The 15,931-nt window shown below is 38.7% G+C and overlaps 1 protein-coding gene and 1 long non-coding RNA gene across 2 annotated transcripts in view; one reads left to right on the forward strand and one right to left on the reverse strand.

The window, feature by feature from the left end:
- FGF10 (fibroblast growth factor 10) overlaps window positions 1–5,464 on the reverse strand; it is a 78,148-nt gene extending 72,684 nt beyond the window's left edge. The window contains exon 1 of the mRNA XM_012740421.2: window positions 5,140–5,464. Within this exon, the coding sequence (XP_012595875.1) occupies window positions 5,140–5,464 (325 nt within the window). The remainder of the gene's footprint in view (window positions 1–5,139) is intronic.
- LOC142873725 (uncharacterized) lies at window positions 5,431–15,112 on the forward strand. The gene is made up of 3 exons (XR_012921680.1): window positions 5,431–5,520; window positions 10,572–10,777; window positions 14,759–15,112. It is a non-coding gene; the product is annotated as an uncharacterized LOC142873725 (long non-coding RNA).
- Window positions 15,113–15,931: the final 819 nt, after the last annotated feature.

Raw genomic sequence — 15,931 nt, forward strand, 5'->3', positions numbered from 1 at the left:
CCATGGAATAAAGCTTTTCACTCTAAACTGGATAGTAAAAATGTAGGAGAAATATGTATACAATAGAGTTTCTTTGGTTGTATAAGATATAATTCTTCTTTTCTTCTTTTTAAAAAATTCTGTGCTTACATATCATTTTGAAAACACCTGCTTTTGAAGAATGGGCCATACCTGGGGTAGGGTAATAGATTACTGTAATATCCAAGACCTAGAGATTGGTGTCTCTGAATTCCCATACTCCAATACCGGTATGTGATTCCTGCCAACTGTTTTCTTGAATTTCTTCTAGTAGGTGGTTATAAATCAGGTTTATGAAGAGGAAACTCTCTTGAATTGTGCATTTTCAGTGGATTTATGATAAAGCCATCAAAGTGGAGGGTCCATAGGGTAGGAATGCAGTAAAGGTAACAGGACAGTGTCATGTAAACATTAAATACAGTGCCTTCCACCTTCATAAATCCTCGATGCTCATGATTAAATGCTGCCGGTTATAAATTATGCATCCAAATTCTAGAAACAACCACAACTGAAATAAGATACCAGTGGAAGCCATAAATTGTCTATAGTTTTCCCCCCAGAAAACTCTTGTGTGTTTATTAGGAGATAATATTTGAGTCCCTATTTTCCTCAACAATTATTTTTCTCTATTTAGCTTCCTACAATAAGCTCTAGTTCTGATTAAAAAGTAATAATGCAAGCCTTTAACCCTAGACAATAATCTGTCATTTTTATGTGGTGAAATGCCCTTCTGATTTGCAGACTCATTTTAAAGCTATATATATATATATATACCTTTAAGTCTCTAAGATGTTGCTCTTTTTAGAGTCATGTATCAGAAGTTTCTGCCACAGCCCAATTTCCCACAGGTATTTACAATCAAATTATTTTATTACACATGGGAACAATTAAGCATTTGGCCCTCAGCTGTAAACAATTACTATACACAATGACATTCATGGATTTTTCTTAAATAGTCCTGTATTCCTAATGAACTCTGTTACCATAAGTGAGATTAATATATGCATATATTGTGTGTGTCCATAAGCAATTATAATTCCAAACACAATATTAAAAGAGAGATTTTACCCAGAGAATACACTAACTTTGTCTGATACCGCATAGCCACCTGCATATTTCACTTCTATTCCACTGTCATTTTACTTCTGTTCCAATTTAATTCTAAAGAACTAGTATTCACAGTAAGAAGCAAGTGAGGTTTGGGATAATTTGTTTTTTAGAGATTTGGGGTGTCTAATTCTAATAAATTGATAACAATGTTAGAAGTAGCAGAGAAGTATAGTAAATAAGGAGAGAGATAACCAAATAGGCTTAGGCTTGAATCTTGGTTCTGCCAATTTCTAATTGAATGACCTTAGAGGATTTACTTTGTTTAAGCTTTATCTCATATTTGAGAAATGTGGATAGTTATAGCCAAATCACAGGACTACTATGAGTATCAAATAAAATACATATTTAAAGAGAAAAGGCACATACCACATACTAAGAACATATTGATTTCTCCATTATTTCCATACTCCTTTCCTAGAAAGGCCCATTAGCTCTGTGGACTTTACATTTTGGGAATCCATCCTTAGTTATTTCAAGTTTAAGGATACATTTTCCTTTCACTAGATTCCTCTTGTCTACAAGTGACAACCATGGGAGAAGCCTACAGCTGTTTTACTCGTGTCCAGAAATAAGTCAACTGGTCCCAGTTGCAAGGATACCTAACAGCTGTACCCAGCCTTTCTAGGAGGCCAGAACTGGAGCCGAGTGGTAATGTTTCAAGGGCAAAGCTCTAGATGTAAAGAATGATAAAACAAAACCTAAATGAGCCTGCACATATCTAGTGACAGATACACCACAGCTATTCTAAATTATTCAAGCTTTTTCCAACTTCTTGCAGGAGAAAGATAATTTATTTTTGCTTTCTTTATTTTACTCTCTCATATGATGGCAAAGAAGCAATAAAATAAAATAAAATAACAGGATAGTCCTCCTCCCCCCAGAAAAGAAATTATAAAAATCACCCAAACTGAGAAGAGTTTCTTTAGCACATGCAGTATTTTTAGAGCCATCCAATTTCTGGGAACTAGCTTTGGAAGTAGAAGTTACAAATGATTTTGCAATACTTATGGGTTATTTCCTTACTTTTCTTTTGTTAGCATTTTGCTGGCAAAAAGCCAGTAAAACAGTTGTTTAATTACCCAGGACATCACAAATATATAACCTCTTAGATAAGCTGTTACTGTATTTTAGCAGCAATAATACCATGGTCAAAAGTAACAAAGAAAAATTAATCTTCAAAAAAGCAAACCTCAAAAGAACAGCTTTCTGTATCAAGAATAATTAATAGCTTGTTTAGGAAATTGTTACTGAAATGTGGTTTTTGGAAAAGGAACTGACACTCTTCAGAGGTTAGATATCCTAATATTTAACAGGCTACCATTTGCTGTGCTGGCTGGCTGGCTACCCTGTAGGCATGGCAAAAGTTTGTTCACATGTAATTACACAACATTTAGACAATATCTTCATGATACCATATATTTCAGCTAAATTAGTCCAGCTGGAAATTGTAGCAGCATTCTGATTACCTGGCCACATCTGAAATTAAGGTTTTTTTCAACCTCTACTTTTTACTTGCTATGTTTCGACACACATGTTCTTGGAAAGCCTAAATTATTTATGATTTGATAATATTTAGCAGAGTGAACCTCTCCTCTTTCATTTTTATCAATTAAGATTGCATTACTATATAAGATAGTTACCTTGTAATTTTAACAAGAATTATTAATATACCTTATCACACAGAAGATACATTAGTACATTTTGGATAGTTAGAAACTTTTCCACACCCATTTTATACAATAAAAATTGTATGCTTTTTTCTTTGCAAATAGTTCTTATTGTCAACATAAAATCCAATGTGTACTGTGGAAATCATTTTACTAGTTAATCACACAGCAATCATTATTTTAGAAAACAGTTATTTAAGTTGCCTAAACTAAAATACTGCAGATTTGTTCTTGCATCACATCATAAAGACATTTAAAATATAGCAAAGGCAAAATCATTACTGTCAAAAATTTACAAAAAAAAAAAAAAAAAGCTCAAGGCCAACACTCTGAAATCTTGATATATTCTTTTGGGTTTTCAGCTCAAAAGTTTTTTTGACTTTTGAACTGAAAGTACAAAGAAATTTAGTCAATGGAAATTTTTTTCTTTATTCCCAGCACTCTGTTCAGCCCAGTGTTTGGACAGCTTCTTCCCCATCCTCCTAACTGAATCATACCACACTCATTTTGTTTTAGAAGTAAACAAAGGTTTAAAAATTTTAATCAACAACCATAAAGGCTATATATAGTATCTAATGAATTCAAGTAACAAATGACTTTTAGGCAAAAATAATCTTCCTCATTAATGATATTATTTCAGACACTTTCTATGAATCAGAATGGAAAAAAATACAGGTAATGAAGTAGTTAATATCTCTATTATTAAAACTAAGATGGAACACTTTAAAATACGTCTACAAATAATTTTATTACTTGCAAACATATTGCTAATTTCAGTAAATAGAAGTAGTAGCCGAGTAGGAACAGAACTCACTGTTCAATGTGTGTGAGTCCCCAAAGAAGAAAACTAAGTCTTAATTCTTCTAAGTCTTTATTCAAAAATAAAATGCTAAATTATAGTCAACCATCATTTCCATTAGTACCTGGTACTTTCTGAACCAAGGAATCTTGAAATGTGTGACTCATGTATTACAAATATATCCCAACAACTGACACACACACAAAATCCCGTTAAAAGCTGACTTGTAAGTTACCATTGAGGTAATGGTAAATGGTTATTAAAGATGTTTAAATGTCATTGTCTACTGTCTTCAGTGTGCCATTACATAGCCTTGAGATCCTTTCAAATAACAATCAATAGAAGATGAGTAAGTCTCACCACTTGAAAGAAGCCAGGAAAGGAAGTCAACAGAGTAATCTAGCTTTGGTAGATTGATTCAAGAAGAGACACAATACCCACCCCTTCTCTCCTCATTCTCCCTCCCCCTATCCAGCCTACACCCCTACAAGGAAAAGAGAGAGAGAGAGAGAGAAAGAAAGAAAGAAAGAGAACCAGTTTAAAAGAAAGAAAGACACTTCTAAGGATCCCAGGCATAATTTATACTGAGGAGAAAACCTCACACTATGGGATAAACTATAGCCATGGAAACAGACTTATGACTTTTACTTTGAAAATAAAAGAATGACAATGAAATTTGTGTGAGGTCTGTATGAACCCAGTCCCAGATGTTTACAATGTTGTAGTAGTATGGCTCTGCAATATGAGAGGTTTCAGAAGAAACAGTACAACAGGACACCACAAAGCAGCACATACGCTATTGACAATGTAGACATGAGCATCATGTTACCAAGAGGGAAGGCAGCAGAAGACAAATAGCAGCGGTGCTGCCTGAAAAGCTAACTGCATGGACTGCAATCACTCAAACCAACATGAGGGACCAAAAAAAGGAAAAAAGAAAAAGAAAAAAGAAATCAAAACCAGAAAAATGCTTTTCCTTCCTATCTAGAGGTAGTGGGGTAAAGGGATAGGGGTGGGAAACGAGTGGAATTGACTTTTCTTTCTTAAATAAAGTTCCCATAAAGCTCCTATAATTGACAGCGGATAATTATTTTCAGCTTGAGAAGCCTGTCCCAAAACTCGCAACAAGATTGCCAGCAAAAAGAAACAAAATGTGTTTACTTGAGTCATATCCAGAAGGAAGGAAAAGGAGACCTTTTGGATGAGGTGGGGAAGGGCGATGGAAACAGAGTGGGGCATCTTTGCACATCAACTGCCCTCTCGGGCGCCCTGCGCGGTCCAGGGAGTGACAGGCTAGAGAGAGGGGCGGATAGGGTGGCAAGGGGTGGGGGTGTGGAGAGAGCGCGCCTAGAGGAGGAGATGAGGCAGCACAATGTATATGCGGGGTGGGGGGGAGCTGATTTAGTGTGAAAGTATTCCACTTAATCATTTTACAGGGGTTGGGGACGTAAATATTTAGCTGGCCACATCTGGAACAGATTTTCCCCCCCGCGTGGGGTGGGGGTGGATAATTGGAAGGACTGGGAGCACGCATTTGTGACTTACTGTACGGGCAGTTCTCCTTCTTGGTACCGCTGACCTTCCCGTTCTTCTCAATCTTGAGAAAGTACTTGGTGAAAGAGAATAGCTTTCTCCAGCGGACATCTCCTTGGAGGTGATTGTAGCTCCGCACATGCCTCCCCGCACTGGAAGGAGAGGAGAAGGAGGAGGAAGAAGAGTTGGTGGCTTCTGGTGACACCATGTCCTGACCAAGGGCTTGGCAGGTGACAGGGACAGAAGACACCAAGAACAGCAACAAGAAGCAGCAGCAGCAGCAGCCGGGCAGGTGGGGAAAGGCTGAGGCACAATGTGTCAGTATCCATTTCCACATTGTACTGAAACTCTCGGCACTGGAAATTGTCTCATCAGAAGGAACATACTGGAAGGGTAAGACCTGGTGCAAGGCAAGGAGACAGCTGGAGGTGGTTGCTGCTGGTTAGCTCCCTCTGGGCGCAGATCTGGCCAGAAGTGAATGCACCAACATCCATAACTCCTCGGAAGAGCCGGCTCTCCCCGCTCCTTTCTAGGATCCGCTGCCTGCGCCTGTCGAGTCTGCTGGCGAATGGTGGACGTGGGTGGCCGCAGCAGCAGAAGCCTGTGGTGGCGGCGGCGGCGGCGGCGGTGGTCACCAGCGCTCCTCGCTCCCCCAGGAGTTACTTTGTTCTCTTCCCACTCCTTTCTTCACCATGTTAGAGGCAAAAACGGTCTGAAAAACAGATGACAGCACGGTGAACAAAACCCAAAGCGGGTGGGGTGTGGGGGTGTGGGGAGATATCTGCGCCCCTCTGCGGTTGGCACCTTCTGGTCCCTCTCGGCAGAGCCCCAGCCTGCTAGCCACTTCTACAAGTGTGTCCCCTTGGAGTTGTCAGAACTGGAGGCAGCTGCCCGGTGGCCGTTGTTTTCTTCCCCCTCTTCCTTTCTCTTTTTAGTGGTGCCTGTTGATTTGAAGCCTCCACAAAGTCACTTTTTGTTTGGGGGGACGGCGGCTAGTGTTTTGTTTGGCCCTATCCCCCACACCCCCTTCCTTGGAAAGCCCGCTTGTAAACAGGTTGAAGCCTGGAGTCTAAATGTCAGTGATTCCAAGCCAGAGGTGGGCTCTGCCTCTGCTGGTCAAACCTCATTTGCAGGGGTGGAGGGGCGGGGGGAGGGGGTCAAACGGCGGTGGGACATCTGAAACCCTCGGCTGCTGGGAACGCCAGGGAGAGGGCGGGGGGAGGGGGCCGGGAGGGGCGAGAGCAGGGGAGCGAGAAGGGAGCGCGATGCCTTTGCGCGGAGCTCGGGGGCTGCCGGGTCCCTGCTCGCCGCCGCCGCCGCCCGCCGCAGCCTCGGCCTGGGCCGGCGCCTGCAGCTCGGGCTAATTGCTGCTGGAGCGCGCAGGGCTCGCCGCTCCGGCCACCGGCGCGAACCGTATCCTCAGGATTCCCGAAGTTTGCTGTCTTCTAGCCCCAGCCAATCCTCTCTGGGGAGCCCCTTTCTCACTTGTTTTCCAGCGTTGGTTTTTTTTTTTTTTTTCCTCCTTCTTTTGGCAGTGAAGTACTTGAGAGCCACCTGGAGCCCGGTGCTTGGTTGGCTTTTTTTCTCCCCCTCTCAGTCCCAGAACGGGCGAAGGCTGGGGAGAGAGCAGAAGATGCTGAGGGCTAAACCCTCCAAAGCAGCAAATTATAAACTGGTCAGAGCGAGCACAGAAAAGGGAGACATAATTAGCTTCCTTTCCTCCTCTTCTGCCAGCTTCCAAGGAGGTCTCCGCTTTAATGAATCACTGATTTCTCGCTTCCGTTGCTGAAGTAAAAAGTTCACACTTTGGCCCTCTCTGACTTTTAAGCTCAGGGAGATTTATCGTCACCCTTAAAAGTCGCCTCTCTCGGCGCAAATGAAATCAGGGACCCAAATAACCGATTTCTAATTGCTAACATGAGTCCTTTACTGAATCACGCGTGCACTTCAAAGCGAACGCACTTTATTGAGATCGCAAAGATTTTACCATACAATTTGGCCGAATACCCTGCTGTCTGTTTTCTTTTCTGTGCAATTTCCTTTGCGCTTTGTCATAAAGGGACATTTTTTTTTCTGTCTTCAGCTATAATATTTAAAGGGTTCTGTTTTACAATATAACTGCACTACCAGTCACTCTCCCCTTCTCACACGTTTCCACACTCCCCCTCCCAGCTCCCGCACTGCTCACAGAAACTTGCTCACAACAACCCAGGTACAGACAGAACTAAGTCCAAGGCTAGAAAGCCTTTGCCAGGAGTTTAGAGGCACAAAGAAGGGAATACAGTGATAATCCATTCCAATCTGAGTAAGATCCTAGAGGACCCCTTCTTCAGGAATGACTCTAAACTAGGCAAAGTTTGACTAGAAGGAATGCCTAAACATGTGTTGGTGTAAAGTATTTGTTATGTAAGGCAGTTAGACATTTGTGTCTTGTTGAAGCCAAAAAACTGCCAATATTTTTTAAGGTTTTCCACCTACAAAAGTGGCAATTTCATATGGTTCAACCCAATAGTCTGCCAGTCTGAGACAGGAAAACACTTCAAGGTGAACTTGAGAGTTTAACAACTGCATCTGTAATTTGGAGGGAACTAATCAGAAGAGCCTGTATTCACAAAACAAGCCAGAATCCCTATAATGTGTATTTGGCCTCAAGCTTGGCTGTGAAGCTGGGAAAAAAACAAGAAATTAAAAATTTAGCTTTAGAGATGGGCATTAGGAATGATTACCCAATTACATTTAGTGATTTGACAATGGGTTTATATGCATGCTGTATTATATTTTCCTGTGCATTCAGAGCCTTTAAATAGACTCACTTAATGCTAGAATCAAGATTTTAATTGCATTATTTATAACTCATTGCAATGTTTATTCAGAAGATTTCAACAATGTGGTGAACATCACAGTAGATTTTTGACTTTAATATAATTAGCTCTGATTTCTGTAGCTATTAACTGGAAAGTTAAGCAAATAAAAGAGCATACGTCAAACAAATCTAGCTCTTTAAAGCATGGATATTGAAAAGTAAACCCATAGTGCTAATTCCAATTTTCGAGTTTACAGTTTTATACCTAATCGGAAAAATATCTGAAAGAAAGTGCAAGGTTTCTAAGGGATTTGGGTTTCAGCCCAATGGTTCAGAAGAATCCAAATGTTTGAATTCACAAATAATTAAAACTACATTTTAAAAAAAATTATGTTTGATGAAACCATACAATAAAACCTTTGCTGTGAAAAGTTACAAAACACAGGAAGTTATTATTTTGGGGTTTCTCTGCACTGGGAACCAACACTATTGATGCCAATTTGGGATTTAAAAATTTTTAATTCACATGGGACACGCTCCCAACCCAAAGCTAGTGTCTCTCTCTCTCTCTGCCTCACACACACGCCCCTACCAACTTTCTGCTCCAGTAGAAGAAGCTATTCAGATCTTTTAGCTAGAATTTTTATTATTATTCTTTCTAAAATGAGGGAGAAGCATCTTTAAAACTTCCATATTAAAATATAGTTGCAGCAGGTGCAGCGTTTGAAAGTTCTAGAGTCCTTTCTCCACTATTCTGTACAGCATGATGACAGGAAGGGTATTTACAAAACAGCCCAAAGGAAAAGCTGACATAGCTTTTTAGATTATATCTCATTCTTCTTTTTCTTTTCTGTACAGCCTTTCTTTTACAGCACAGTTGAATCCCTAAATACCCAACTACTTTGCATTGTTAGGTCACCTCTTAGGTTAGCCTGAGAAAGCCTGAGAAAAGTTCCACAGGAAAGATGCACTATTTAACGGAATTCAATCTCTCCCAATAGATTTGAATCACTAACATAAATGTATGAATGTAGATTATATCTCTGTAATGAGGCCTGAATCATTCTCAGTTACTTCAAAGGACTGAAATTCTACCTTCCTTTTTTAGCAGCAATAATCAGGTCTTAATGGGTTCCTTTATTAATTGTTTCTCTGCTAGGATTGAAAAGGACAGTACAAGCTTCAGATTAGAGTGGTACCTACTAATTCTAAAAGGCTGCTTTTCTCTTTTATCCAACCTCTGGAAGGCATGCTTTATTTCTATGCCCTAAACATATCTAGTAATATTAGGCTAACTCTATATTGAGAGAAACAGATGTGGCCCTTTGTTAAATGTGATGTCTTGAGAAATGATTTGAGGATTTTTAAAGCAAGACCATGGCAGCAGCCATTGAAGAATACTAAAACGTGGCTCTTGAAACTCAGAGAAGCAATCTGTGTACTACCAGATCCTTCAGTAGCTACTCTGTGAGCACTTTACATTTTAAGTATGTATTTCCTGGATTCTTTATGTTGCTCAACACTATCTATGGTTCAGTTACAAGATGTGTGTTCTATTATGTGTGATGTTATTGGCAGTGTCAGTAAGCTGCTTTAAATAATGCTAAGTCAGGTCAAAAGTCAGCCAGGGTGGTCGGCAATTTAGACATGTGCAGGCCTCATTTTTTAAGCATGTTGTGCAGCTCTTTCGAGTATGTGTCCCTCCCCATTTTCTCTTTGGATACAGGAGTTGCCAGTTTTAAGGCGTTTTAAGAGCTTCTGGGCTTCCCCTGCTGCAGCTAGACATGAAGCTTATAATCAGTGACCTTTGGGCAAATGAAGTAGTGATATTTTATTATTAAATGTTTTAAATTAGTAGCTTGAAGTGGAAAGAAAAGAAGTGTTAACCCACAGAGAATAGTGCAATACTTCAGAGCCAGTGGAAATCTTAGCAAGAATTGAATCTAATGCGTGCATTTTATAGGCGAATGAACTGATTCCTAGGTCACTCAGTAGTAGAACAGAGTTTGGAACTCCCGTGGTAGACCTTAGGCTATTACCCTAATTTTTGCAACACCTGTCCTGTCTATTTCCTTTTTTTTTCCTCCCTGCTGCCTTTCTTATCATTGACCACTCATCACTCTATTATGTCTGAGATGCCAGAATAGAAGTGATAAGAAGGGTTAGAGGCTTTAGTTATGGAAAATCAATATATCTTTGCTGCAATAGATTAGCCAGAGAAAAGAAATGAAATAGTTTAGCCTTGAATTATTAAGCACCAGCTGAGTAGCCAAAATAAATATTGATATAGGCTTGGCAAAGGAGGATATTTTATCAAAGCTTGTGTGAGGAACGCAATTAGAAAGCAATGTATACCACTTATTTTCAGGATATCCACGGATATATATATACACACACATACATATATAGATAGATAGATAGATAGATAGATAGATAGATAGATAATCTGAATTTATAAATCCTCCTCTAAGGAATTGATGGCACCTTCTAGAAAAGTAGATTTATAATTTGGTACAGGTTTCTGTGTTCTAACATTGTTTTCTTCAAGCAGTGTGATATTTCAAAATGTAGATATTTGCCTAAATTTTTTTTTCAAAGTTTAAAATTAAGGTAAATTTTCTATTTCCTCCCCTTCAAACAGACTTATGATCTGTTATTCATACAGAAAGATGGTCAAGACGGTGAAAAGGATCTTCTGAAAGAAAGAAAGAAAAATATATATATATATGAATGTTTAAAACATACAATAAATCACCAAAAATTCCTGGAAATTGAGCTGTACATCCTGGCACCAAATACAAGAAGCGTATTTCCACAAAGCTGCTGTTTATCCCCTTGCAGCTGACGGTAAGCAGAACCTTCCTTTGACAAAGTTGTGAAGTTACTGAAGAGTTTTGTTTGTTTTCTGTGTTTTCAGCTGTCCCTTTGTAGGTCTGTGCTTCCTTCCAGTTTAAGACCTCTAGGTTTCCCAGTCCTGTTACCTATGGCAAAATTTTAAACATTTTGATATTAGCCATTGATATTTGTGAAGTAATTGGCAGGTGATAATTTTTTTTAGAGCTTTGATGTCTTGCTGCAACAGACATTTAGAGTGTGTTCATTTCTTCATCCATTCACTTAACTGGTTTTCATTCAACTACATCTTATTGATTATCTACTATGTGCTAGGTAGACATTGTAAATGGTGCAGGATTGTTTTAATAAATAAGACAGAGCAACTCACCTTGTAAAAATCATGCATGTAAGAAGGGATAAATGAATTTAGGTACTTTATCATTAGTGATGGGCAAAATCAAGTTATCTTAGGACTTATAAAGCAGATGGAGAGATTTGTGAGGAGAAAAAAGAGCCCCTGAACAGTCCTTCTGGTTGTCTTTTTTTCTACAAAAAGAGCTAACGGAAACTGTGACTTCTATTTGTTGGCTTCAGGATGGATCAAAACTCAATCTTTTTGTGATTTAAGTCCCTGGCACAATCCCTCATTCTAGATTTCTCCTACAGTGTGGTGATTTTGGCCACTAGATTTCTGTCATCTCAACCTGACCTGCTTTCCTTTCCTTCTGCTTCTCAACTCCTGGACACATATTTCATGTCGTCTAGCTTACTGTTTTAATTATTTCCCAATAAAATTTACCTAAATTCATCTGCTGTTTTCCATGCCTCCTATTAAAGCAAATATATTATCAAATATAATTTGACCTGATATCCATTCTATTTGACATGTTTTACCTATGTTAAGTAGACTTTAACAAAGAAGATGTATTTTCTATGAATTGGTTTTAACAGAAATATTATTGTGTTGAGGGGAATGCAATGTTTGCTGTACTGGTTTTTCCTGGATTGACCCCCAGATTCATTCTACCCCCTGCTCATTTCTGTGCTGGTATCATGCACCACCAGTGTTTCTTTGACAGATGACTTGCTGTTGGTTTTGTCAGTAGGAGAAGGGGATCTTCAGATCAGCCCATTGAAGGAGAGAAAACTCTAGGTATTTCTTCCTCTTCTCTGTTTGTGTCACTTTTCTGGCAGTGGCTGTATCCTTCCAGATCTACATTTCCCAGTGGATGAACCCTTCTCCAGGCCTCATGTATCACTGACATCCATAACATAATATTTCCTCCCCTTCTGCTCTAGCTTAAAGAGTGGTGACAATTTCTTTCTATTGCTGATCTGACATCATCATCTCTTGCTTGTTCCTTTAATGGTACCTATACCTCTGTAACTGGTAGCCTCATAAAAGTCTCTTGAATTAACTGGAAAGAATTTTGTCCTAGCCAGGACACTGACTGCAGACTGCCATATACACCCTCTGCAGTAAGTAGCCAGTGCATAATGATGTGGTTTTTGTGGATATGCAAGATAACAGAGAAGTGCAATTTAATACAAAGCACATTGTGCTTGGTGATATGCTAGATTCTTTGAACTGTACAAAAGATAATGACACATGGCACTTGCCCTTCAGAAATATATAACCTAGTATTACATTTTGATTGATTATTGGAGAGCTTTTTATTTAGCTAATGATTTTTGAGGTCCAAAATCAAAGAGTAAATCATTTTTATTGCTGAATGTTCAATAAAATACTTGTACATAAATGACTTCAGAAAAGGAATTCAGCAAAGTAGAAATTATGTTCATAAATGACAAACATTTGTAGAAAGCTGAAGTTAAAGCTCTAGATTAAAATTAACTTTCTTCTTTTCAGGTCATTATGAAAATTTTAAATATTTCTTAATATAAATCTTCACTAATCTTTAAAACCATTAAATTTTTTGTGAGTAAACATGTTATACTAACCTTTACTTATAGTTTGGTATACAGAAAATGAGGAAAATTAATAGCATTATTTTCTAGCTCACTGAGAACTATTGTTTGGACATTTTTATTCAACTGAAGAAAATACTTTAAAAATGGAGCAGTAAGCATTCCTGAATTGTGTAGTTAGATACAAAGGCTGGACACAGGACCAAAAATCCCAAGATGAAATATATGTACAGATAATTTTGTGGGTTGATTACTATTTAGTCAGTTCCACAAATTTCACAGACAAATGACTTCTTACAGAAATCAATATAGTCTAGAATGTACAAAACCCAGATCAAAGCTTTGTCTTTCATCCTTTCACCTATCACCTTGGGCAATTATAGAATTTTGAGTCTATATAGCTGGAAAAGAATTTAACTCCTTTAGTCCTACTGCCTTTACTTTACAGGTGAAATTAAAAAGGCCTGGGAAATGAAAGGAAGCAGCCCCATGGTCACTAAAACTAGCAAATGACAAGGATTTCAGCCTTTATATGCTTATGGATATAAGCATATACTTCCAAGAATAACAGTGGCCCCTTTTGAGCCTGTGGGCAGGGAGGGAGAAAGGGAACATTTCAGACTCTCTGGGGTACTTAGCATGTGATGGTTGGAAGATTCTCAGGGTTTATTCCAACCTGTGTCTTTAGAAAATCATGTCCTTGTGGTTGAGAACATACTGGGCTTTCCCTACATTAGGAAAGCATCTTGATAAATCCCTTGCATGCACACACACACATACACAAACACAAGCACACACACGCCTTCAAGGACCTCTTGTTAGACATCTCTTCTTGTTTTGAATCCTTTAAAAAAAATACCTGTCAGATCACTTGGAATTTATTAAAAAATAATAGTAAGAAAGCTGACAGACTTACATAACCAACTTTTCCACAGTTCAATGTTTTCCTATAACAGATAAATGTTATTTATATATATTAGGGCTAGATTCTATCTGTTTTGGAGATCACCTTCTAGACTGATAGAAATAGCCTTAGTAAAAGAATTGCTTGAGAACAGGAAAAGTAGCCCATTGTAATTGGAAAGCAATTATGAATAGTTCATTTACCAAAGAAATTTAAGTGTTCTATAAATAGACAGGTCAGTTCTTTGCTCTCTAGTCTGACAAGAAAGGGGAGGAAGTAGAAAGAGACATGGACCTTGTATATGTATGTCCAAGTCCAGGAAGGTGAAGTCATTTGCTTACATGGTAGAGCCAGGACTTATTTCCATCTCCTGACACAATCCTGTGCATAGGAAAGCCTTGGGTTTTGTGATTCGTACTTTGAATCTCACAAATGCTAGTTGGCAAAGGTTGAGGTGGGTGGTGTATCTGTGTTGAGAGAAGCTATTGGGGAAAGGACAGTGATACTATTCATTGATATCTTTTTATATTTCCCTTTTTCAGATTTTGAATTTTATTGTTTATTCCAGAAAGTTCTGGGTTCTGAATGTATGCTTAAATAAAAAGCAATTCCTCTGCTTCTCTGTTTCCTTCCCAAATGCAGAAGTTTGTTTTGCACAAATGCCTTCCCTATTTGATTATTTATCTATTTATTTTTAGAGACGGGGTCTCATCCTGTTACCCAGGCTTGAGTGGTGCAATGATTGCAGTGGTGCAATCAGAGTTCACTGCAACCTCAAACTCCTGGGCCCAAGGGATCCTCCCACCTCAACCTTTGGAGTAGCTAGAACTATAGGCACATGCTACCATGCCCAGCTAATTTTTATTCTTGTAGAGAAAGGGAGCTTACTTTGTTTCCCAGGCTGATCTGGACCTCCTGGCCTCAAGAGATCCTCCTGCCTGGGCCTCCCAAAGTGCTGGGATGACAGGTGGGAGCCACTGCACCCAGCCACTGTTTAATTATTGATACTACAACAGTAACAGTAAAGAGAACTCTTGTCCTTGACTTGGGATTGTGCTCTGTGTCAAGTTAACCCTATTTCTTCATTCCCTTGGAGCAGAGAGCTAACTCTTGGGCTACTTTTATGCCAAGATGAAAACTAATTTTGTCACTTTGCTTAGAAACTAAGGCTGGATGGCTGCACCAAAAGTCTACATAATCGGTGGAGAACAAGCTTATGGAGCTAGAGGATGTTCCCTGTGAGCATTTGGAGCTTCCTTCAGTGAAGATTCTTAAAACAAGATCCTAATCTGACCACTAACCTGAGGCATGATGTCAATTCATTATTTTAGAAAACAAAGGAGACTTCGTGGGCAAAATAAATAAATAAACAAAATCCCTATTTACTCATTACTTAAGAGTTAAAATTTAGGTAACAAACTGCTGCCATTTTCACTTGTTTTTGAATGTTGAGTTTGTCTGTTGAATTTTAGTTAGTGCATTTTTAGATTAAGTAAAATTTTAAATTAAACAAAGCCAACCTAAAGACAAGATCTCCCATTATCAAAGTCCAAAATAAAACTGTTTGTAAGATTTTAAAAAATTATAACTAAGCAAAGCCAGGGGGAAAAAGTGACTAGTTATCTTTTGGTAAATAAGAAAGGGAAATGAAATACAGACAGCAAGGAAACCACATATTTGGTAAAGATACAAACCCCAGATTTTTTTTTTTTTAAATAAAGCAACTTCCAGATTTAGCAATATAAAGTATAATTAGTTTTGGTACTTTGGAACATTTTATTGATAAACACTATCCTTTTAGGCCTACTGAAAATACACATGGTTGTATCTACATGACAGCAAATAAATGTTTTAGGAAGAAATTAATTGTAGTATAAAGTTTTGGGAGCCAGTTTCATTTTAATCATTTTGCTGTCTTAAAAGTATTTGCTTCTGTCATTTGGAGAGAATCTGTTTTGTTTTGTTTTTTTTCTTTCCTGATTGAACTGTTTTTATTACAAAATGAATCTTCCAGAGCTGCCTCTACTCTGAGGGAGGTTGAGTGACTTCAGGGAAAATGAAAAATTTGTGGCTGACATTATGTTGCAGGAGGGGAAAGAGAAAGCTCTGTACCCCAACTTCCATCAGGAAAAAACAGAAGCTGGAAATAGAAAATTGAGTTCAGAGGGGTTGAAGGAAAGGTGTAATGTTATCTCAGACAGACTGCTCCCTATAAGGGTCTAGTGAAGTGGGGGATGGAGCAAACAGAGGGCACTCTGATCCTCCTATCCTCCCCTACCCCCACCCCTCCACAAGCCTTTCATCCAAGTAGCTGCAAGACTAAGAACCTGAGC

The sequence above is a fragment of the Microcebus murinus genome, chromosome 11 (assembly GCF_040939455.1).
Source record: "Microcebus murinus isolate Inina chromosome 11, M.murinus_Inina_mat1.0, whole genome shotgun sequence".
NCBI classification, from domain to species: domain Eukaryota; kingdom Metazoa; phylum Chordata; class Mammalia; order Primates; family Cheirogaleidae; genus Microcebus; species Microcebus murinus.